The following is a 24,337-nucleotide window of genomic DNA, read 5'->3' as shown; positions in this document are numbered from 1 at the left end:
AGCCTCTGAATGGAGTAAGTAGAGGAGCAGATCTCAAGTACTTAGCACAGTGGCTTGCACATAGCACTCCTGTCCACATTGCCAAAGACGTGAGGGGCTAAATTATCCTGGTTGCTTCCAGCAAGCATCCAAAGCATCTGTGGCAGTCGTGAAGGAACAGTAAAATTCCAGAGGCCTTTTATTTGCTCTAGCCTTCCAGTATTATACACATGGCAGTGTACACACACACACACGCACGCACACACACGCACATATACATCTCTTTTTCAGGTGCTGGTGCCTCACAGGTGGCTCTTGCCATGTTTTGCCCTGTGGTCTTGGTGGTGCCATTTCAGGGTGAACCAATAGGAAATGAAGAAGCAGACCCTAAATGTGAGCAGAACTCTTAGTCATACTCTCTTCTGCTTCCTTTGTTGCCTTAACATAATCACCAGGCAACTTGTTATGGCTTGTTTTCCAGAAAGGTCCAAAGAAGTCTATTGCATCGTCTAGTTTGTAAGGCCAGCTAATCCTGGGGCATGGTGGGCTCTTGAGTAGGTGCTAACAGATGGTGTGAAAGGAGGTAATTCCTGCCCTGGGGGAACTAACCTGGGAAAATGAAACTAGCACACCTGAAATAATTAGCCACCAATTGCGTGCTAAATCATGTGCTACGGACTCAGTGTTAGTGCGGTGGGGGTGAGGGTAAATTGGAGACTGGTGAGGGTACCCGTCTCCCGAGGCACCTAGTGCCGTGCCTTGTGGGAAGATTGAGCAGTGTGTGTGTGTGTGTGTGTGTGTGTGTGTGTGTGTGGATATACATGTATATATATAAACTACATGCGTATATACACATACACATGTGGCAGCTTTTCTCACATCTTTTTAAAAATTAGATCAGAGTTTTCATTTTAAGTATTTCATTATAAAACATTATTATAAAATTAAAAGACATTTTAAGGGGGGAAAAAAAAAGGAGCCATCCCCAATCCCGCATCCCCAACACAATTAATTTATCAAAAAGTGTAGCTCATTCTTAGTCTCTTCAGCATCCAGCTCCGTGCCTGGCATGGAAAGGGGGCTGAGTGAATGTCTGTGAATGGCCATACCACTAGTTCCTATACCAAGTATCTAGACAGTGACGTTACAGAGGGTGCCAGCCCAGCACCTCTCACAGGCTGAGTTCTTTACTGCATTATTGTGTTGACATCTTCTCATAGTGTGAGGGGGGCAGTAGCAGAGGCTTAGCATGGCTAGGTAACTAGGGGAGTGCTTAGCAGCTTTTCCGTTAGGTCATCGAGCCTTCCTGAGATACAATAAATGTAGAGAGGTAGGTGCCTAGGGTAGAATGTTTCTCCCACTGCATCTGGGCAGTGTTAGTGTTTCTCCTTTACCCTGTAGAAGAGGATGTCACTGTTTCCCCCGCCAAACTTCTCAAAGAACATTCTCATTCCTAAGGTATCAGTGCCAACAAGTTCTGTGGCTTCTGTCTACCTGCTTTTCAGGTAAAGCAGGCTTACCTGTTGGTACTTGCACAGCTTTGAAGAGTCCGTCATGGGCCTAGTTGATGTAAGATGAACTAAAACTGATTCAAGTTCTCCTGTCTAGGACCCCCTCCCTTCCCCTTTGCTCTCTTTATCCCACTAAACAGTTTGAGCCACCAGTAGGCCGATTGGTCCAGATCTTTGGTCTGGGTTCACTGGATGTATTAGCTTCCTAGAGCCGCCCGAAAAAGTTACCACGAACTGGGTGGCCTAAAACAAGAGAAATTTATTCTCTCATAATCCTGGAGACTAGAAATCCTAGGTCAGTGTGTCAGGAGGGCCGTGCGCTCTCACAAGGCTGTGGGGAAGAATCCTTTCTTGCCTCTTCTAGTATCTGGTGGTATTGGCAGTCCTTGGCATTTCTTGGTTTATGGCAGCATAACATTAATCTCTGAGTCCATCCCCATGTGGTCTTCCCCGTGTATCTCTGTGTCTCCCTGTCCCTTGTAAGTACACCAGTGATTGGATTTAGAGCCCACTCTAATCTGGTATGACCTCATCTTAAATAGATTATGTTTGCAAAGACTGTATTTCCACATTAGGTCATATTCACAGGTTCTGGGGGTTAGGACATCAGCCTACCTTTTGGGAAGATACAGTTGAAGCCAGTACACTAGGTGAGCCTTCAGTGTACCTCAGGCCAAGTCAAAGGTAATAATAGTACTGATTTATCATTCTTATGAGGAAATTGATTCCTTCTTATGTCTCTAGTGATGTAATTGAGTTGATCCTGTTCCTCTCTCTTGCCCCAACCCTGTGGGTCACCAACAGTACTTATTTTCAAAATAGCCAACTGGAATAATTATTATCCCGGAACAAATAATGCCCATCTCCATTCCTTTATACGATTAAATGTAAATTCATGAGCAGAGACTTTGTTTTGTTCACTTCTGTGTCCCCAGCATCTTAAAGCCATCATCAGCTTGGGACAAAGTAAACCCAACGTCCCTTTATTTATTCACCCAGCATTTATTAAGCAACTGCTGTTGGCCAGGCACTGTGCTGGGTCTGGAGGAGACAGTGCTGCAACTAGTCATAATTACATTTTATTGAGCATCTACTCATTTTTTGGACACTGGAACAGGCTCTTTGCACACTTTACCATGAATCCTCACAAAAACCACAAAGTAGGTATTATATCCCTATTTTATAGATGAGAAAACTGGGTGTCAAAATGTTAAACTTTGACCAAAATCATAGAGCTCATAAGAATCAAGTATGAATCTGAATGATGTACTGTGGACCCGTCTTTCTCTACCCTTGGAGTGAAGATTTCTGGATAATGTTTCCCAGTTGTTTTCCCCAGAAATCTAATTGAGTAGATTTTTTTGTTTGTTTGTTTTGTTTTTTTAACTAGATCATCTTTTCAGTATAATAGATTTTAATAAAATATGTAGATACAAAGGAACTCTGATATACTGTCTAACATAAAACCTCATGGCCAAAAGCAGAAGTGGGAAATATATGCTTTCATTTCAGGCAAATATAAACCTTTAATAATAATAGCATCCCAATTAATAAATGAAAAAGTAATGGGAGAAAATCACCATTTTCCAATCCCTATGAAATAATACCTAGGCACTGATTCTCGGTGGCTGCTAAGCACACAAAATCAGAGGTAATCGATATGAGTTGCCTCCTGATGGAAGTACAGAATACCACCTATCAATTTGCTATTCTATCCAGAAATCAAATATGAATTTCATCAAGCCTCTAGATCTAACTATAAATTCATGGAAACACGGGGGGCAGAGGAACTTGTTAAATCACAACATCATTAAAATGTGGATTGTAAGACAAACTATATGACAAAAGAACGAGGTTCTTTAATAAATAGAAAGGAAAAAAAAAGATGAACAAAGAACTTTTATATTAAAAAAGACAACATTTATCAACTAATTACAGAATTGATTTGAACAAAGTGCAAAAAAAAATCTTTGAGACATTTGGAAAAATTTTAATACTTACTAGATATTGGATAATATTAAGTAATTATAGTTTTTTGCTATAATATTTTGGTTATGCTTATAAACAGAATCCTTATCTTTTGGAGATACATGCGGAAATGTTTTTGAATAAAATGATGTGATACTGGGAACTTGCTTCAAAATAATGCAGAGTGGGTAGGGATATAGGTGAAACAAGGTTTGAATGCATTGATAATTAAGCTGGTGATACATACGTGGAGGTTTGTTACACCTTTCTCTCCACTTTTATATATGTTTGAAATTTTCAGTAACAAAAAATTTTAAAAAACATTTTATAATTATTGCTAAAAGGAAGTAGTTCAGAGGGTCTGATAAAACAGGAGGAATAAGGGAAAAAATCTGTGTCCATATGAAAAATAAGCTGGTCCATTTTCTACTGGAATTGTGTTCACCTACTAGTTAGTATTCTGATGGACCTGCTCTGGGAACAGCAGCTGAGTAGGCCATGGGCTGGGGGATCATGAACAGCAGAAACAACTTAGTTCCTCTTTTAAAGCAATTGTCACGCTCCACCGCCAACACATTTAGAGCTGAGAGCAGTGATGGTCACTACTGATATTCATGTTGTTACCTGGAACTCTGCCGTTTAAAGAATGTCTCACATACTTCTTTCAGTTAATCGTCAATCACAGCCAGTGAGGTAGATGATATTATCGTCACTTGAGAGACCGGGAAGCTGGAGTTCCGACTTGTGAGTTGACCAGAACATACGTAGCTGAGCTGGCACCCAGGCCCTGTCTCGGGTGCCGTTAAGCACTGCTGTTCCTTCCTTACTCCTGATCTCACAGCAGCCAAAGCAAGCATTTCTTTTAAACGTGTGCCTTTGTCAGAGCAGGACTGCGCTACCTGACTTCTTTCTGGATGGACAGTCATTGCTGAATATAATTGAGAGTACGAAACAATGCACTGGACATGAAGGTTATGCTAAATTAGAGGGCAGGACAGGGGACAGATACCCCCACTTGAATAAGCTCCTACCATCTTCTAGGTGCTGTGCTGAAATTCATCTTCTAGCACTGGGGGTGGGAGTCAAAGCGGAAGAGGGAAGGAGTTAGATCCTCCGTCCTTTTTTTCTTTTTTAACCCTTAGAGTAAAATGCATAGCATGCAATCCACTGTAACCACATTAAGGGAATGCAAGTCTCCTCTTCCTCCCTTCTCTCAGTTGGCCCCTCTGTGACTTACCTCACCTTCAAGGCTTTCCTTGCTGGGGAAGAAGTGTGGGGAACAAAAAGAGAGAGAGAGATTGGCAGGAGGATCAGGTCAAAGCATGGGCACCCCAAACCAAGCTAAGACCCTGAGTGGTTTCCCAAACTATAGAGGTGTTCTGCAACTATGTTAGGGGAAAAAACCCGGTGGACTGATGTTGAAGGTCTCTGGCTTTTTCAGGAAAATGTATTGAGAGGGTAAGAAGGTATTGATTCCCTTTTTCCCTAGACAGTTTTTCTAAGAGAAATGAGTCAGTCAAATCATTTCTCAAATGACCTTTTAAATTCTAAGGAGGCAAGAAAAGCTATTTCTAATTAAATATTTAATGCTTGTTCTAACTTGTGTACTAATATTATGTCAGATCTGTGATACAATATTATTCTGTGATACAATGTACCTATAGAATATGTTGGAGTCCCTTGTGTAGTCAAATGGGGTTCAAATGTGTGCACATTTAAAAATTGTTTCATGACTGAGACAATGTAACGAGGGGAGGCAGTATGTGCCCAGAAGTGACCCACACATTTTCTGGATGTTATTTCATTAATCAGTAAAAAGGAAGGGTTGTAGGGACTAATCTCTCAAAAACTCTGAGGCATGGAACATCAGTCTGCTATTTTAAATGAGGTTTGTATCTCTGTTTTACAAAATCTTATTATATCTGGAATTTATAGGAAGCCAAGGCCCGGTGTTGGAACAGAACCCTCAATTATCAATACATTATCCTAAGGGAAAATGGCCCCCACTTTCTAGTGCCACTTTGAGGAATATATCATGGCAAAGATGGGGTTGCCGACATCATGTTTACTTCGATAGAACTTCAGGCACTTACTGTGCACTCAGAGTACTGGGTGTGCACTCTGAGATGGCTCACTCAATCTGAAAATGGGGATAATAATAGCACATCTTCAAAGGATTGTTGTGAGTAAGGCTTCATCGAATTAATATGTACAAAAAATATGCTCAAGTGGTGGCTGCGGTGTCATTGTCATCATCGTCGTTGATCCTCGCAATGGCTGGTAGTGTGGCTTAGGTCTTAGGGTCCTCTCCATCCTGTACACAGGGGTCAAGTGTGAGGTTAGACAGAGTTGGGAAGGGAATCCAGGCATTCTGACCCTGAGTCACCAAGCATCCTGTGACCCACGTAGGGGACCCTTTAGTAAAGCAGTAATCCTATATTATAGATACCTTTTACTTTTTTTGACTCTGACTTGCTAGTAGCAATTCTATATGCTGATATGGAAAATCCCAAATACATTATTAAGTTTAAAAAAAAAGTGCCAAATAACACATCCTGGTTATACTTTAATCCCAGTTGTGTTATTTTTAAAAGGATATTCATATATGCTTTACAAACACAAACATTTCTGAAGCAGGTACATAAAAAATTCCTAACAGTGGTTACCCCTGGGGAATGGGAATGATTGCTAGAATAGGTAGATTTTTACTTTTTATTTTATATCCTTATATACTGTTTGAAATTGTTTGTCATGAGTCTTTTTATGTTTAAAAAGTTTTTTTAAAAGAAAAGAAAAAGGAAGGTGTGTTAGTCTGTTCAGGCTGCTATAACAAAATACCACAGACTGAGTGACTTATTATGTAAACAACGGAAATAATTTATTTCTCATAATTCTGGAGGCTGGAAGTCTGAGATCAGGTAAGGGTCCTCCTTGTTGTATCCTCACGTGGTGGAAGGGCTCCTTTATATAAGAGCACTAATGCCATTCATGAGGGCTCCACCCTCATTACTTACTCAGGTCCCAAAGGCCCCACCTCCTAACGCCATCACAGTGGGAACTGGGTTCCAGCATGGGAGTTTTGGGAGGACATCAACATTCACAGTAGAGCAAAGGGGGAGAAGAGTCCAACAATAACCCATTTCTGTAAGTGTTTCCCAAACCCAGAAGGTCTCCTTGTCCCAAGTAGAAAACCTTTGGGAAAGGAAACATGACACTTTTAAGCCTGGAGCTAGGAGATTCACAATATATATATTAGCATATTAAAGGTTGCAAGGAGCTACAGTAAAGAAACCTGCACAGCACATTTTTTTTTATCTTTATTACACCTATTAGTATCCTGCAGAATTACATTTCATGGCATAGCAGTTTTGGAAATGGTATAAAAATTTAAGAAAAGGTGACTTAGCCTGCTGTCAACTGCGAGTAGAAGAAAGGTGAGTATTTCTTCAGGAATGGTGGGAGAGGTGCCTGGTGGTCCAGTGGGACGATGCTGGGTCTTAGATTCAGACACACCTGGGTCCAAATCCTGGGTTTTCCATTCACTAGCCGCCTGAGCTCTAGCTAGGTTACCTAACCTCTGGGTCTCAGCGTGCTCACCTGTGAAAGAGGAAGAGGAATTCCTCCCTCGTGAGGATGTTTTCAGGAATAAATGAGATAAGTACCAGGTCCTAATAGGTGTTAGTTCTCCTCACCCTTCTCCATCTCTCTGTCTCCTTCTATTGTAATACTGCCGTGCCTTTGTTCATGAACACCCACATTTACCAACACAAATTACTGAAGGATTCCCTCCATTTATGAAGGGCTTCATTTCAGGATTTATCAAAGGCCAGGCTCTCAGGTAACAAGTTCTTGCATTTTCAATGGGACTCCATTTCTATAATCTTGATTTTCAGATACCTATTTCAAGAAATGTGCCTGATAGAGAAATTCATTCTCTAAATCGCCTCTGGGTTTGCCTGCTCTGGGTCATTCCAGGCCCCAGCACCAAGGCTGCCTGTTACTCTCATTTTCTGTGCCAGGATTAATGCTCAAAAACGGTGGAAACAAATTTCAGGGTTAAATGTAAAAGTGTGTGCACGAAAGCATGGCCTTTTCCAAGTAACCTTTGCATTGAGCTCTTGGAATCTAATTTCCCAAGTGTTATTTGCCTCCTCAAAGTAGCCACGCTTGTGCAGATTGAGTTGAAAGTTCAGGAAGTATTAACAAAAGGAATCAGAAGCAAGATCTCTGAAGACTCTCCCTGTCTGCGCCTGGCCTCTCACTCCTCCTGGGTGTGCCCGCCCCGCCTGGGAAGGCCAGTGAGTAACCTGCGCATTTTTTTTTTTTTTCCATCTTGGCCCTTCCCACCCAGACTAGAGAACTGAGTGGCAGACAGGCAGGCAGGCAGGCGGCGGTGAGTCCTGTTCAAGCATGCACGGAGCATACCTCTACCCGCACCCACGTCCTGGACCCCTCGCCACCCTTCCCCCGCCCCAGGAGGAGCCAGAGCCCCGGCCAGGGTCCACAGGGGGTTTCTGCCCCCCACGGTAAGGGCTGCCAGCAGTGGAACCACTTCATTTTATTTGCTTTGGTGTTGGCTTTCCTTTTCCATTGTGTTTAGATGGGAGAGTTTCTGATAGAATTGAAGGTGTTTTGTTTTGTTGATTGGCTAGTTCTCAGTGGTCCCAAGACAAAGGCACTGTCTTCTCCCAGCAGGGTTTATTAGAACTTGTAATCTGAGAGCCTGGCCTTGAGCAAAATTTAACCTTCTAATTACCTCTGGTTAGTATAGTTTACCCTTTGGCCCCATAGGAAAAAAAAATTACATTGCTTACCAAATGGGTTTTGGAGAAGGAAAAGTGGTAAGAATTGTGAGCATTTTAATACATGGGCACCTCTGACTAATTGAAAAGTAGCTTAATGGTTACCATGGCTTTAAAATAGACCAAGATGACATTTTGTCTCAAAACTAAAACTAGTCAACAGAAAACCCTATTTTCAGTGTCCAATAAAAGATGCCAGCAGAAGGGTTTGAGTCAAAGAGTTAAAAGATAAGTTGGTCCCATTAAATATACATGAACATGGAAGTATTGAATTAAATCTGTGGTGCTCTGGGAAGAAAGAAGTCAGATGTTCAATGTGGGATTCATGTGGCATTTAACGGAGAAAACTGAGACCTTTGTGTGGTGTGTGGAGAATTCTTTGAGGGGAGAGGCAGAAGGCAGATGGAGGAGGCTGGGAAGCAGGTTTTTCGCGTGGAGCTAGTGCCAAGGACTTCTCCCTTGATTGCTGTGGGTGAGAGTAATTCAGAGCAATCAAGCGCTGCATTGTTAACAGGCTTCTGAGTTTCAAATATTTATTCTAAACACAAGCCGTTGATTGCACTGGCATGTGAAGGAATAAAACTGTTGCTTCTGGGTCCTGGCCTCACCCAAACTTTAATACCTAAGGAGATTTCAAGAAAAATGTCACAGGAGAGACAGCATTTGTGTACGTGTCACGTGAATTTGGTACTCTACCCGTATAGTACTGTATATTTGAGACGGCCCTATTCTTTTAACAGCCATGAGGAATTACATCGTCATTCGAGAGTGAAGATGATGCGCTAAGTGATTTTGTAGGAGCACGGCCTGGGAAGCTGTAATAGAAATTGCCCAAACTGGAGGCACTTACAAGACACATGTACAAGTTTGGCTAGTGCCCAGGTCTCTGCAGAGGCAGCCCAGGTTCTTTCTTGGCACCGCTCTGCAGGCAACTGAAGGATTCTCTATAAGGAGCAACCTGTACTTCACATGTTTAGGTTTTTAGAGCAGCAGTAAACAATAGCCCTGAAAAGTACTGTACCCAGAGGGTATGAAGTCGCGGTATGTGTGTACTGAAGTGGGAAGGGACACAGGCAGGGTGACTGTCCCCTTCTTAGATAGCATACCTCTCTTCTAAGTTTCAGGAAAGTACAGGGTGGCTTTTGCTGAGCAGAAATCAGTAATTCTTCATCATTGTCATTATCAGTGTTCCTGTGGTGATAATGCCAGTAGTTTGCTTTCTTACAGCTCTGGATTCCCCTTGGCTCATGAATCAAAAGCATAGATTGACTGCGGCCCAATCAGCCAGCTCATTAGAAGACATCCAGGAACGCCACTTATCTTGTTGCCAAGTGAGCAAGAGATGGCTGTGGGAACCCTTATGATGATTCTACCTGGAGATGCAGGGTTTCAATTTGTGACTCTTTTCAGTGATGATTGAAAAACAAACAGATGCCGCTTCAGGCCACCTGTGGAGTTAACAGTACTGATAGCCATTCTAGGTCTCACAGGCACTTGCGCTTGGGATCCTAAGCATTACAGTAGAAAAACATCGCCATTCTTACCAAACCTCCTTCTCTCCCAGATCCAGTGCTTAGGAAGAGAATAAAGTGTTTTTTTTTTTTTTTTTTTTTTTTTTGCAGTACGCGGGCCTCTCACTGTTGTGGCCTCTCCCGTTGCGGAGCACAGGCTCCGGACGCGCAGGCTCAGCAGCCATGGCTCACGGGCCCAGCCGCTCCGCGGCATGTGGGATCTTCCTGGACCAGGGCACGAACCCGTGTCCCCTGCATCGGCAGGCGGACTCTCAACCACTGCGCCACCTGGGAAGCCAGAGAATAAAGTTTTGAAGAGTGTGGGCAACGGTTCTTCCTATAGAGAGCCTGTTCTAAATGTTTTCAGGACTCCCTGGAGTTTCTACATAAACTAAAATGAGTGCAATATCTTCTTGAATCTGGCTTTTCTGATGCATCTTTATGGTAAATTTACCATTTCTTTTTATTTCATTGTGTTTTTCATCCACTCCTGTTTCTTAGTCTTTGAAGCAGTGATCCTACCAAGCAGAATGAAAACTGGCTGTATTAAACGGGAACCAAACCGTGCATTTGAGACAGCTTTGCATTTGAGCAGTGTCTGCTTTCTCCTACACTCTCCAAAGAGCCTTCAGGCACTACCCAGCCCTGGCCACTTCTCTGCCAGCCTGTGTTTTCTGGTTTCTGCAGCTCTTTTCTCTGCCACCTCCTGCTATCCCAGACCTCACAAGTAGGTATTTAGAGAATTCAAGTGGAGTTAACCGAAAGGTCATGGTGATTTTTCCAAAACACAGAAAACAGCACCTTAGTGGTAGGGATGCTATAATAGCTGCTGCTACATCCCAGCCAGGCTGCATACATCTTAGGGCCTGGGGCAAGGAAGATAGTTGTGGATTCAGCCACTGTAGTTTAGTGCATTTCCTAAAGAGTCACAGTCAAGGCAAGGGTGATGAAGTCGGGAAGTGGAATGAAGAGGGCTTTGCCAGCAGCTGGTGGCTAAAATATAATTAGCCTCAGCCTGTGATCTTCAGTGAGCTCCAGCTTCCTGCTCCTCAAGGCTATTTGCTACTTTTGTGTTATCTTTTTTCTGTCATATTTCTTCTGCGTTGCTGCTCCTCGTGTTAATGGTTCAGGGTCCTTTGCAGGATGTAGCCCTGGTAATCATTCAGTCACCTTTCATCTGTAGGCATATCCTCAGCCAGGAAGAGACATCACAGAGACTTGCCCTAAAACAAATCCTCGTAAGGGTGGCATGTCATGCAGCATCATCTTTAAAAAACATCAAAGGATAACATAAAATGTGCTGAGAATAAATAGATTTCTTTTGCTTTAGTTTGAGACCAAGATCGTGAGGATTAAGATGTGTGTGCGTGTGTGCGTGTGCGTGCATGTGCGCATGCGCAGGCAGGAATAGAAATGAGGAATATCAGATGAAATGTCAACCTGACAATTTTATAACTTTGTGAGCTTAGGGTGAAAACTTTGGCCCACACATAGAAATCACATTTGGCTGGAGCCGATATTTTTCTTCCACTAAGTTGTATAATAAATTGATGGAAAAAATGGCCCCAATTATTTCCCTCTTTGAATCTAGACCCTTGTGATGTGATTTCGTAGCTTCTCTTACCAAGAAGTGGAGTCTGTTTCCCCAGCCCTTGAATCTGTGCTTAGCTTCATAACTTACTTTGGCCAATAGAATGTGCAGAAGTAAAGGTGTGCTTGTGTACTGGTCCCCAGCCTTGGTGTTTTGTTTTTTTTTAAACATCTTTATTAGAGTATAATTGCTTTACTATGGTGTGTTCATTTCTGCTTTATAACAAAGTGAATCAGTTATACATATACATATGTTCCCATATCTCCTCCCTCTTGTGTCTCCCTCCCACCCTCCCTCTCCCACCCACTAGGTGGTCACAAAGCACCAAGCTGATCTCCCTGTGCTATGCAGCGGCTTCCCACTAGCTATCTGTTTTACATTTGGTAGTGTATATATGTCCATGGCACTCTCTCACTTCGTCCAAGCTTACCCTTCCCCCTTCCCGTGTCCACAAGTCCATACACTACGTCTGCGTCTTCATTCCTGTCCTGCCCCTCAGTTCTACAGAACCTGTTTTTTTTTTTTTTTTTAGATTCCATATATATGTGTTAGCTTACGGTATTTGTTTTTCTCTCTCTAACTTACTTCACTCTGTATGACAGTCTCTAGGTCCATCCACCTCACTACAAAGAACTCAATTTCATTTCTTTTTATGGCTGAGTAGTATTTCATTGTATATATGTGCCACATCTTCTTTATCCATTCATCTGTCGATGGACACTTAGGTTGCTTCCATGTCCTAGCTATTGTAAATAGAGCTGCAGTGAACATTGTGGTACATGACTCTTTTTGAATTATGGTTTTCTCAGAGTATATGCCCAGGAGTGGGATTGCTGGCTTGTGTGGTAGTTCTAGTTTTAGTTTTTTAAGGAACCTCCATACTATTCTCCATAGTGGCTGTATCAGTTTACATTCCCACCAACAAACAGTGCAAGAGGGTTCCCTTTTCTCCACACCCTCTCCAGCATTTTTTGTTTGTAGGGTTTTTAATGATGGCCATTCTGACTGGTGTGTGGTGATACCTCGTTGTAGTTTTGGTTTGCATTTCTCTAATGATTTGTGATGCTGAGCATCCTTTCATGTGTTTGTTGGCAATCTGCATATCTTTTTTGGAGAAATATCTGTTTAGGTCTTCTGCCCATTTTTGGATTGGGTAGTTTGTTTTTTGATATTGAGCTGCATGATCTGCTTGTAAGTTTTGGAGATTAATCCTTTGTCAGTTGCTTCAGTTGCAAATATTTTCTCCCATTCTGAGGGTTGTCTTTTGGTCTTTTTTATGGTTTCCTTTGCTGTGCAAAAGCTTTTAGTTTCATTAAGTCACATTTGTTTATTTTTGTTTTTATTTCCATTTCTCTAGGAGGTGGGTCCAAAAGGATCTTGCTGTGATTTATGTCATAGAGTGTTCTGCCTATGTTTTCCTCTAAGAGTTTGACAGTGTCTGGCCTTACATTTAGGTCTTTAATCCATTTTGAGTTTATTTTTGTGTGTGGTGTTAGGGAATGTTCTAATTTCATTCTTTTACATGTAGCTGTCCAGTTTTCCCAACACCACTTATTGAAGAGACTGTCTTTTCTCCATTGTATATTCTTGCCTCCTTTATCAAAAATAAGGTGACCGTATGTGTATGGGTTTATCTCTGAGCTTTCTATCCTGTTCCATTGATCTATGTTTCTGTTTTTGTGCCAGTACCGTACTGTCTTGATTACTGTAGCTTTGTAGTATAGTCTGAAGTCTGGGATCCTGGTTCCTCCAGCTCCGTTTTTCTTTCTCAAGATAGCTTTGGCTATTCGGGGTCTTTTGTGTTTCCATACAAATTGTGAAATTTTTTGTTCTAGTTCTGTGAAAAATGCCATTGGTAGTTTGATAGGGATTGCATTGAATCTGTAGATTGCTTTGGGTAGTAGAGTCATTTTCACAATGTTGATTTTTCCAATCCAAGAACATGGTATATCTCTCCATCTGTTTGTATCATCTTTAATTTCTTTCATCATTGTCTTATAGTTTTCTGCATACAGGTCTTTTGTCTCCCTAGGTAGGTTTATTCGTAGGTATTTTATTCTTTTTGTTGCATTGGTAAATGGGAATGTTTCCTTAATTTCTCTTTCAGACTTTTCGTCATTAGTGTATAGGAATGCAAGAGATTTCTGTGCATTAATTTTGTATACTGCTACTTTACCAAGTGCATTGATTAGCTCTGGTAGTTTTCTGGTAGCATCTTTAGGATTTTCTATGTATAGTATCATATCATCTGCAAACGGTGACAGTTTCACTTCTTGTTTTCCGATTTGGATTCCTTTTATTTCTTTTTTTTCTCTGATTGCTGTGGCTAAAACTTTCAAAACTATGTTGAATAATAGTGCTGAGAGTGGACAGCCTTGTCTTGTTCCTCATCTTAAAGGAAATGTTTTCAGTTTTTCGCTATAGAGAATGATGTTGGCTGTGGGTTTGTCATATATGGCCTTTTTTATGTTGAGGTAAGCTCCCTCTATGCCTACTTTCTGGAGGGTTTTTATCCTAAATGGTTGTTGAATTTTGTTGATAGCTTTTTCTGCATCTCTGGAGATGATCATATGGTTTTTCTCCTTCAGTTTTTTAATATGGTTTATCACATTGATTCATGTGCATATATTGAAGAATCGTTGCATTCCTGGGATAAACCCCACTTGATCATGGTGTATGATCCTTTTAATGTGCTGTTGGATTCTGTTTGCTAGTATTTTGTTGAGGATTTTTGCATCTATGTTCATCGGTGATATTGGCCCGTAGTTTTCTTTCTTTGTGACATCTTTGTCTGGTTTTGGTATCAGGGTGATGGTGGCCTTGTAGAATGAGTTTGGGAGTGTTCTTCCCTGTGTTATAATTTGGAAGAGTTTGAGAACGATAGGTGTTAGCTCTTCTCTAAATGTTTGATAGAATTCTCTTGTGAAAGCCATCCTGGTCCTGGGCTTTTGTTTGTTGGAAGATTTTTAATCACAGTCTTAATTTCAGTGCTTGTGATTGGTCTGTTTATATATTCTGTTTCTTTCTGGTTCAGTCTCGGAAGGTTGTACTTTTCTAAGAATTTGTCCATTTCTTCCAGGTTGTCCATTTTATTGGCATGTAGTTGCTTGTAGTAATCTCTCATGATCCTTTGTATTTCTGCAGTGTCAGTTGTTTCTTCTCCTTTTTCATTTCTAATTCTATTGATTTGAGTCTTCTCCCCTTTTTTCTTGATGGTCTGGCTAATGGTTTATCAATTTTGTTTATCTTCTCAAAGAACCAGCTTTTAGTTTTATTGATCTTCGCTATTGTTTCCTTCATTTCTTTTTCATTCTTTTCTGATCTGATCTTTATGATTTCTTTCCTTCTGGTAACTTTGGGGCTTTTTTGTTGTTCTTTCTCTAATTGCTTTAGGTGTAAGTTTATGTTGTTTATTTGAGATGTTTCTTGTTTCTTGAGGTAGGATTGTATTGCTATAAACTTCCCTCTTAGAACTGCTTTTTCTGTATCCCATAGGTTTTGGGTCGTCATGTTTTCATTGTCATTTGTTTTAGATATTTTTTGATTTCTTTTTTGATTTCTTCAGTGATCTCTTGGTTATTTAGTAGTGTATTGTTTAGCCTCCATGTGTTTGTATTTTTTATAGTTTTTTTTCCTGTAATTGGTATCTGGTCTCGTAGCGTTGTGGTTGGAAAAGATACTTGATATGATTTCAGTTTTCTTAAGTTTACCAAAGCTTGATTTGTGACCCAAGATATGATCTATCGTGGAGAATGTTCCATGAGCACTTGAGAAGAAAGTGTATTCTGTTGATTTTGGATGGAATGTCCTGTTAATATGCATTAAGTCCATCTTGTTTAATGTATCGTTTAAAACTTGTGTTTCCTTATTTATTTTCATTTTGGATGATCTGTCCATTGGTGAAAGTGGGTTGTTAAAGTCCCCTAGTATGATTGTGTTACTGTTGATTTCCCCTTTTATGGCTGTTAGTATTTGCCTTGTGTATTGAGGTGCTCCTGTGTTGGGTGCATAAATATTTACAATTGTTATGTCTTCTTCTTGGATCAATCCCTTGATCATTATGTAGTGTCCTTCTTTGTCTCTTGTAATAGTCTTTATTTTAAAGTCTATTTTGTCTGATATGAGAATTGCTACTCCAGCTTTCTTTTGATTTCCATTTGCATGGAATATCTTTTTCCATCCCCTCACTTTCAGTCTGTATATGTCCCTAGGTCTGAAGTGGGTCTCTTGTAGACAGCATATGTATGGGTCTTGTTTTTGTATCCATTCAGCCAGTCTATGTCTTTTGGTTGGAGCATTTAATCCATTTACATTTAAGTTAATTATCGATATGCATGTTCCTATTACCATTTTCTTAATTGTTTTGGGTTTGTTATTGTAGATCTTTTCCTTCTCTTGTGTTTCCTGCCTAGAGAAGTTCATTTAGCATTTTCTGTAAAGCTGGCTTGGTGGTGCTGAATTCTCTTAGCTTTTGCTTGTCTGTAAAGGTTTTAATTTCTCCGTTGAATCTGAATGAGATTCTTGCTGGATAGAGTAATCTTTGTTGTAGGTTTTTCCCTTTCATCACTTTAAATATGTCCTGCCATTCCCTTCTGGCTTGCAGAGTTTCTGCTGAAAGATCAGCTGTTAACCTTAATATGTGTCTTGGCGTGTTTCTCCTTGGATTTATCCTGTATGGGACTCTCTGTGCTTCCTGGACTTGATTGACTATTTCCTTTCCTTTCCTTTCCCATATTAGGGAAGTTTTCAACTATAATCTCTTCAAATATTTTAGCAGTCCCTTTCTTTTTCTCTTCTTCTTCTGAGACCACTATAATTCGAACGTTCGTGTGTTTAACGTTGTCCCAGAGGTCTCTGAGACTGTCCTCAATTCTTTTCATTCTTTTTTCCTTATTCTGCTGTGCAGTAGTTATTTCCACTATTATATCTTCCAGGTCACTTATCCGTTATTCCCCTATTGATTCCTTCTAGAGAAGTTTTAATTTCATTTATTGTGTTGTTCATCATTGTTTGTTTTCTCTTTAGTTCTTCTAGGTCCTTGTTAAACGTTTCTTGTATTTTCTCCATTCTGTTTCCAAGATTTTGGATCATCTTTACTATCATTACTCTGAATTCTTTTTCAGGTAGACTGCCTGTTTCTTCATTTGTTTGGTCTGATGGGTTTTTACCTTGCTCCTTCATCTTCTGTGTGTTTCTCTGTCTTCTCATTTTGCTTAACTTACTGTGTTTGGGGTCTCCTTTTCACAGGCTGCAGGTTCGTAGTTCCCGTTGTTTTTGGTGTCTGCCCGCAGTGGGTGAGGTTGGTTCAGTGGGTTGTGTAGGCTTCCTGGTAGAGGGGACTGGTGCCTGTGTTCTGGTGGATGAGGCTGGATGTTGTCTTTCTGATGGGCAGTACTGCATCCGGTGGTGTGTTTTGGGGTGTCTGTGACCTTATTATGATTTTAGGCAGCATCTCTGCTAATGCGTGTAGTTGTATTCCTGTCTTGTAGTTGTTTGGCATAGGGTGTCCAGCACTCTAACTTGCTGGTTATTGAGTGGAGCTGGGTCATAGTGTTGAAATGGAAATCCCTGGGAGAGCTTTCGCCATTTGATATTATGTGGAGCTGGGAGGTCTCTGGTGGACCAATGCCCTGAACTCGGCTCTGCCATCTCAGAGGCACAGCCCTGACACCCGGCTGGAGCACGAAAACCCTGTCAGCCACATGGCTCAGAAGAAAAGGGAGGAAAAAAATAAAATAAAGTTATTAAAATAAAAAATTTTAAAAATCAAAAAGTAATTTAAAAAAGAAAAGAAAGGAAGAAGAGAGCCACCAAACCAAAAAATAACTCCACTAATGATAACAAGTGCTAAAAACTATACTAAAAAAACAAACAAACAGGAAGACAGAGCCGTAGGACAGATGGTAAAGGCAAAGCTATACAGACAAATTCACACAAAGAAGCATACACATACACACTCACAAAAAGAGAAAAAACAAAAAATAATATATATCTATATATATTTAAAAAAAGGGAAGAGAGCAACCAAGTTAATAAACAAATTTACCTATGATAATAACCTCTAAATACTAAACTAAGAGAAACATAAGACCAGAAATAAATTAGATGCAGACAGCAAACCCCAAGTCTACAGTTGCTCCCACAGTCCACTACCTCAATTTTGGGATGATTCGCTGTCTATTGAGGTATTCCAGAGATGCTGGGTACATCAAGTTGATTGTGGAGATTTAATCCGCTGCTCCTGAGGCTGCTGGGAGAAATTTCCCTTTCTCTTCTTTGTTCGCGCAGCTCATGGGGTTCAGCTGTGGATTTGGCCCTGCCTCTGCGTGTAGGTCACCTGAGGGTGCCTGTTCTTTGCTCAGACAGGACGGGGTTAAAGGAGCAGCTGATTAGGGGGCTCTGGCTCACTCAGGCCGGGGGGAGGGAGGGGTACGGATGCGGGGTGATCCTGCGGCTGCAGAGGCCAGCATGACATTGCAACAGCTTGAGGCGCACCATGTGTTCTCCCGGGGAAGTTGTCCCTGGATCACGGGACCCTGGCAGTGGCGGGCTGCACAGGCTCCCGGGAGGGAAGGTGTGGAGAGTGACCTGTGCTTGCACACAGGCTTCTAGGTGGCTTCAGCAGCAGCCTTAGCGTCTCATGCCCATCTCTGGCGTCTGAGCTGATAGCCGCAGCTCGCGCCCGTCTCTGGAACTCGCTTAGGCGGCGCTCTGAATCCCCTCTCCTCGTGCACCCCAAAACAGTGGTCTCTTGCCTCTTAGGCAGGTCCAGACTTTTTCCTGGCCTTCCTCCTGGCCAGCCGTGGTGCACTAGCCACCTCAGCCCAGCCTAGGGCTTAAATGGCCTTGTATACCTTTTCTTGCTCCCTTGGAATCCAGCCCAGTCACCATAGGGACAACTCCTTGACTCACTTTCTGTGGCGCTAAGACCCTTGTCACCCCAGCTGATAGTGATCTTCTACCAGACATGTGAGTGAAGCAGTCCTAGACCAGCCAGCTGACCTTAGAACACATGAGTGGGTCCAACAGAGATCAGACAAACGGATCCAGATCCATAGACTCATGAGCAATAATTAGTGCTTATTGTTTAAAGCTACTGAGTTCTGGAATGGGTTATCATGCTAACAGTAACTAATGAATACATGTGGTCATCTGGAAATACTCCCTCTGTGTTCACTTTTGGGTGTTTTAATGTCATCACAGATGCTTAGTGCAACTCAATGTAAGAGATTCAGTCATTGGATGGAGAGGTTCTATTAGGTGGGTGCATGGCTGGGGTCCCAGTGCTGATCATTATCAGCATTACTTTGAGACTTTTTTAACAACACAGACTCCTGGGCCTTGTGCCAGAGTGTTCAACTAAATATCTATAGATGGGAACCAGGAATCTATAATTTAGAAAGCTCTGGTGATTGGCTAAGATTGAAAACCAATAATCCAATGGTCTTGTCAATTCCTTCCATTACTAAAAGAGGTTATGATTCCAGTTCATCTGTACTTAGGCAAAGAACACTCAAGTGGTTCAGAGTTCACTACTGACTTGGTGTACTTCCAGCTGCATAAGTAAACTTTATAATCACCTTTGAGCTAAAGCACATTGACCTGGTCTTAGATCAGAAAAAATTCACCGGTGCAGACTGATGGTGGCTGGAATTGTGTATCATTCATCATTGCATCCCCTGGGATTTAGAACATGGTATGGACTCCATGAATAAATCTTGGGCATTAGGGATGTCATAGGACCCTGCTTTGAGGACCTTGTTGTGTAATGGGGGGAAAAATCAGAGATCCATTACTTGTTATGTGTTAAGAAAACAAAGCAAAAAAAAAAAAAAAAGCAAACAGTGTTTTAATTCATAAATTACAGGTTAATTTTTGCTCTGGTGAATGTATCAGTTAGTTGTTGATACATTAATGCTGAGTTACAAGCAACCACAAAATCTCAGTGGCATACAACAATATGCTTTTATTAACCCCCATGACTGTAGGTTGGGGTGGGGAGAATCAGCTGATCTTGACTGGGCTTACTCAGGGGTGGCTTTACTCCACATGTCCCTCATCCTCCCCCTAGGACCCGCTGTTAGCTTGGGCATGTTCTTCTCATGGTTGATGGCAGAGATACAAGAGCACAAGCCACAGTGAGCAAACTCATTTCAGTCCTCTGGTTGTGTCATTAATCTGTTAACATCCTGTTGGCCAAAGCAAGTCAAGTCACATGACCAAGACCATTGTCAAAGGTCAGGGAAATATATGTTTGCAGGGAGAAACTGTAAAGTCATGTGGCAAAGGACATGGATACTGAGAGGGGTGAAGAATTACAGCTATTAAAAGTAAGATTCCATAGTGGGGGAGCGGCATATGAGGGGGGTTGTACTTTCTCCTGCTTAGAAAAGCTGGTGAAATCATAGGTAGATCCCAGAGTAACCAAGAGGCAGAAAGTGTCCATCTTCTGAAACTAGCCTGTTCCTTGTAATATGGAAGTAAGCATCAGACTCTTTGCTACTATGATCTAGCCAATGGAATTTTAAAGGGAAAACAATTCCTGCAGGTACTTCAAACTTGATAGACGCAGACATGGCACTGGAGTTCCAACAAAATGCTTCCATTTCCATTCTTGCTCTGTCCTCCAAAACGTCAAGGGTTTGGGTCACTGGGCTTGGCTGTGTATTTCCAGGATGGGCATTATTTGGGTGGAGTCATTAATTTATTGATACATCACACCATATCCCTTTGCTATCATCACTTTTTTCTTAGGCAAACAGAAACCAGTTTCCATCTAGTCTGAACACTTGGGACCTTTTCCTTTTTGACTGAAATGAAAACGCACAATGTAAAAGTTGTGAGTTAAGTTTTATTTGGGGACCTTACTGAGGACTATAGCTTGAGAGACAGCCTCTCAGATAGCTCTGAGGACCTGCTCTGAAGAGGTGAGGGAGGAGCCAGGATATATATGACTTTTTTTTGATGGAAAAAAGCTTGTAGTCAAATATCCAAAGATTACTGCTAATCACAAAGAACAGACATCTCGAATGATTTTAGTGTTTTTCTATGTATGGGAAGATGCAAGAATCTGGGGTCATTAAATACTTTTCTTGGGCTTCCCTGGTGGCGCAGTGGTTGAGAGTCCACCTGCCGATGCAGGGGACACGGGTTCGTGCCCAGGTCTGGGAAGATCCCACATGCCGCAGAGCGGCTGGGCTCGTGAGCCATGTCCGCTGAGCCTGCTCGTCCGGAGCCTGTGCTCCGCAACGGCAGAGGCCACAACAGTGAGAGGTCTGCGTACTGCAAAACAACAACAACAACAAAAAACTTTTCTTAAATATACATTTTAACTATATAGGGGCCAGTATATCCAAAGCACAGAATGCTTCCTGTTTTTCTCCATTCTGAATTCCCCTCAGGGTTCCCTGTCAGTGGATGGCTAGAGTGGCCAGTGACCTGATCCTTGTAGAAGTGGATTGGCGTGCAACATTCTTTTCTTTACATCCCAAACCCTACTCCAGTGTTGCAATGGTTAAAAGAGATTTGGGTGAATATCCCTTCCTGATGGCCCATTTTCCCTGATGTGTTTCGTGAAAGGCTTATACCCTGTGCCTCTGGTTGAAGCCAGTGTTCTAAAAGATGATTGAGGTTCTCAGGGCAGAAACCCTGTTTTACAGCGCTACTAAGAATGATAACAGAGTACTTTATTTCAGGCATTGCTGTTGGTCCATGTGCCTTTGGATCTATGTGGTATATCAAATTTACCATTGAGGAAACTGAGGTACAAAGGTTTATGTGACTTCCCTGAGACCGCATCTTACTAGCCAACCGAAATTAGTAACCTGTCTTCTTGGTTTTTCAGCTTTTGCTTGGCAGTCCGATCGATCCTGCCTTGTTTCACAAAAAGCATATGAGGGTATCATTACCTACCGAGTTTATCCTCCTAAGATAACCTGCCTTCCTAGTATTTGTGCTCCATGGGAAACAAGGAAGTCTAGCAGGAAGGTATTCAGTAACATGAGATTTTACACCACAAAGTTAGGGAAAGTAGGCTGGATTACAGGTCATTTCTAAATTGTATTTCCTGAGGTTTCTTTGTTATTCTCTCGACCAGAGAAATAAATTGGGGTGAAGGCTGTTTAGAAGTCCTCCCAGGGTTCTTAGGACTGTGCTTCTTTCATGTATTTTCTGAGCCCTAACCTGCTATTTCTGTTCCCTGGTGACAGTTCAGCAACTGCTCGCAATGTTCTCCAACAAACAATCCTGTTTCTATTTTATGTGGAAAACTGATTTGATTAAATAACTCATTTAAACTAATGTTTTGTAGGAGGCATGGTGTGATTGGAATATAATTTCTAGTGGTATTTTGTCAAATGAACACATGTAAACAATCAAATAATTGCAGTTGTCTGCTGCAACTAATGTATGAGCTGGTTTTCTTGGGTAGGTTTTTTCCATTCTGGTGATGGCTTTGCTGAAAACTGGTGCCTCCCATGTAACACTGATGTTGCATCATATATTGTTATTTGAGCAGTGATTTAATATCTTATTCCTCCTCTTAACACCAAGGGCCATGTTTGCATTGTTTGCCACTGAAAACCTAGGAACCAGCATAACAGAATCTAAATGAATGAATGAGTGAGTGAATATTAAGACTACAATATCCAGCTCCTAGAATAATTTGGGATTCGTCCCAGGTGGTTCTGCCCCTGAAAAGGGACAGCGAAGGGTTAATGTTCTCTTTGGGAGCTGGTGGGATTTGGATATGAATCTCTGCAGAGCTGCTGGAAGCACATTCTTTCTGCTACTATAGCAACAGGTTGAGAATTCTGCGGGCATTGTCGCCTGCCTACTTTGGAGATGCCTGTGTGCAGGCGACTTCATTGTCTGGGGGACAACTGTTTTTTTCCTGTGATGTTTCAATGAAGCAGCTTCTTTGCAGGGACAAAGAGGCCAACACAAAGCAGGGGCTAAGAATCATGGAAAGGCAGAGAGAGATCTTGTTTTGATTGGAACATTTCCAGTCTTTTGTCCCCTGAAGAGGTGCGAGGAGGGGAAGGAATTGACATTTAATCTGTAGTCAGTAGAATCTTTTTCTCCCTTCTTAATGAGGCCTCTCTTCTGAGAGATATCCTCACCCCACAGCATTTGGAAGTGAAGGAAGGACAACCTAACCGACAAAGAGAAGTGGCAGTGTTCGTTTTTCCTTGGTGTAGTGGTATCACAGAGAGGAAAGAAAATAGGGAAGCTGCTGAGAAAGGCGCTTAGGTGGTGTTGACTTCCCACGAGGTTTCACAGGCACTTAAAAAATGCTCCGTCTGTCACTCAGGGCTGCCGCTTGTCATCTCAGGGGTGGTGTTGATCAGAGTTTAGTGCTAATTGTAGTTCTCACTGGGCTAATGGATGAAATCACTAGACCTTAAATATCAACTTTGGATTGATTTATCACATTGCCCCATTGCTGTTACCACTTCTACATCTTGTTTTCACTTTGCATGCAGATGGGGAAATCTGCCTGGCTCACTCTTTGTTCCTGATTTACAAATAGCTTTTGGTCAAAAAAACCTTGCACAATATCAAGCCATTCTTCAGAAGCAGCGCTGAGTTCTTTTTATTAAAAGTTCAATTTTAAAAACCTTTTATCCCCAACCCACTACATACCATTTGCATATGGGATAAGCCCTCCATCTTTATGTCTCAGAGTCCCATCCATCACTGCTTTTAAGTCCGTTGTGGTCACTGAAATGCCAGTCTTGTTGCCGTGTAGTCCGCAGCGTGCTCCAGGGAGCTCTGGGCTGGGAGCCAGGAGCCCAGGGTCTAGTCCTAGCTGGAGTGGCCTTGGGCAGCTCATACGAGGCTTTGAATTCTATTACATGTTAAAATGAAAGATTTGGATGACATTCCTAAGATTTCTTTCATGTCTCTCCCCCACACAAAAAAAGTGGTACTCCAGTTGTTTTAGAAGTAGAAAAGCCCTTTGCTTGTCGACCGTCTTATAGCTTGCAACTCCCTTAACTCCTACTCAGACTTTGGATTTCTGTTTCAGTGTCCCTTCCTCAAGGGAGCCTACTCTGACCCCCAGGCTAGATCAGAACTGAGCATATGTTCCCTGATAGTGGGTTCTTTTCTTTCACCACACTTATCAAAGTTTGTAGTGATCTATTTCTCCCTTTCTTTCTTTTTTTCAATTAATTTTCTCTCTTGTCATGAGTCTGAGGGCTCTCTGAGGCAAGCACCCAGTCTGTTTTGTTCACCACTGGTTCTGTATATTGAAGCCACTCACTAAACACTGTTTTGTGGCTGCCTTAGGCTCTATGGAGAGTGCAAGGTGATTATATCACAGTCTTTGCCCTCAAGGGTCTTCAGATTTACTCTCCCTGTTTTTCTTCTCTACCATCCCACTCCACACCCAAACTGTGCTTCAAGAAATTAAAACAAAACCAAAAACCCTGGGTTCTGGTCATTGATCTGACCATTCGATAGGTTTTCATTTTCCTTGATTGGACCGATTAGCCTCTTGTGTCACAATCCATGAAATGGAGCAAGGCCTTGGAAGGAGATTTTAGAAGACAGTATAAAGAATGGAAGTGGTGGACCAAAAAAAGAAGGAAAGAAAGAGAGAGAGGGAGGGAGAAAGATGAGGAGGAAGAGGAGGGGAAGATAAGAAGAGCAGTGAAAACATGGGCTGTGTCTTTTTTTTTTTTTTTTTGCGTACGCAGGCCTCTCACTGTTGTGGCCTCTCCCGTTGCGGGGCACAGGCTCCGGATGCACAGGCTCAGTGGCCATGGCTCACGGGCCCAGCCGTTGCGTGGCATGTGGGATCTTCCTGGACCGGGGCACGAACCCGTGTCCCCTGCATCGGCAGGTGGACTCTCAACCACTGCGCCACCAGAGAAGCCCCTGGGCTGTGTCTTTTTATTTAATTTGCCAGTAAGTGTCTTTCTTTTTTGACTGCCAGCCTTCACAAGCAAGGACAAGGTTCTTAAGCAGAAT

General features: G+C 42.0%; 1 protein-coding gene across 1 annotated transcript in view; it reads left to right on the top strand.

Moving 5' to 3' along the window:
- Nucleotides 1-24,337, top strand: part of STON2 (stonin 2) — a gene marked incomplete at its 5' end in the record, with an annotated part of 113,949 nt that overhangs the window by 49,241 nt on the left and 40,371 nt on the right. Inside the window, 2 exon segments of the mRNA XM_079699869.1 lie at nucleotides 7,815-7,835; nucleotides 7,837-7,984. Of these exon segments, the coding sequence (XP_079555995.1) occupies nucleotides 7,815-7,835; nucleotides 7,837-7,984 (169 nt within the window).

This window comes from Hyperoodon ampullatus (genome assembly GCF_949752795.1).
Source record: "Hyperoodon ampullatus genome assembly, chromosome: 3".
NCBI classification, from domain to species: Eukaryota; Metazoa; Chordata; class Mammalia; order Artiodactyla; family Ziphiidae; genus Hyperoodon; species Hyperoodon ampullatus.
The sequence above is the reverse complement of the archived record's forward strand: the minus strand, read 5'-3'. Positions and strand labels throughout refer to the sequence as shown.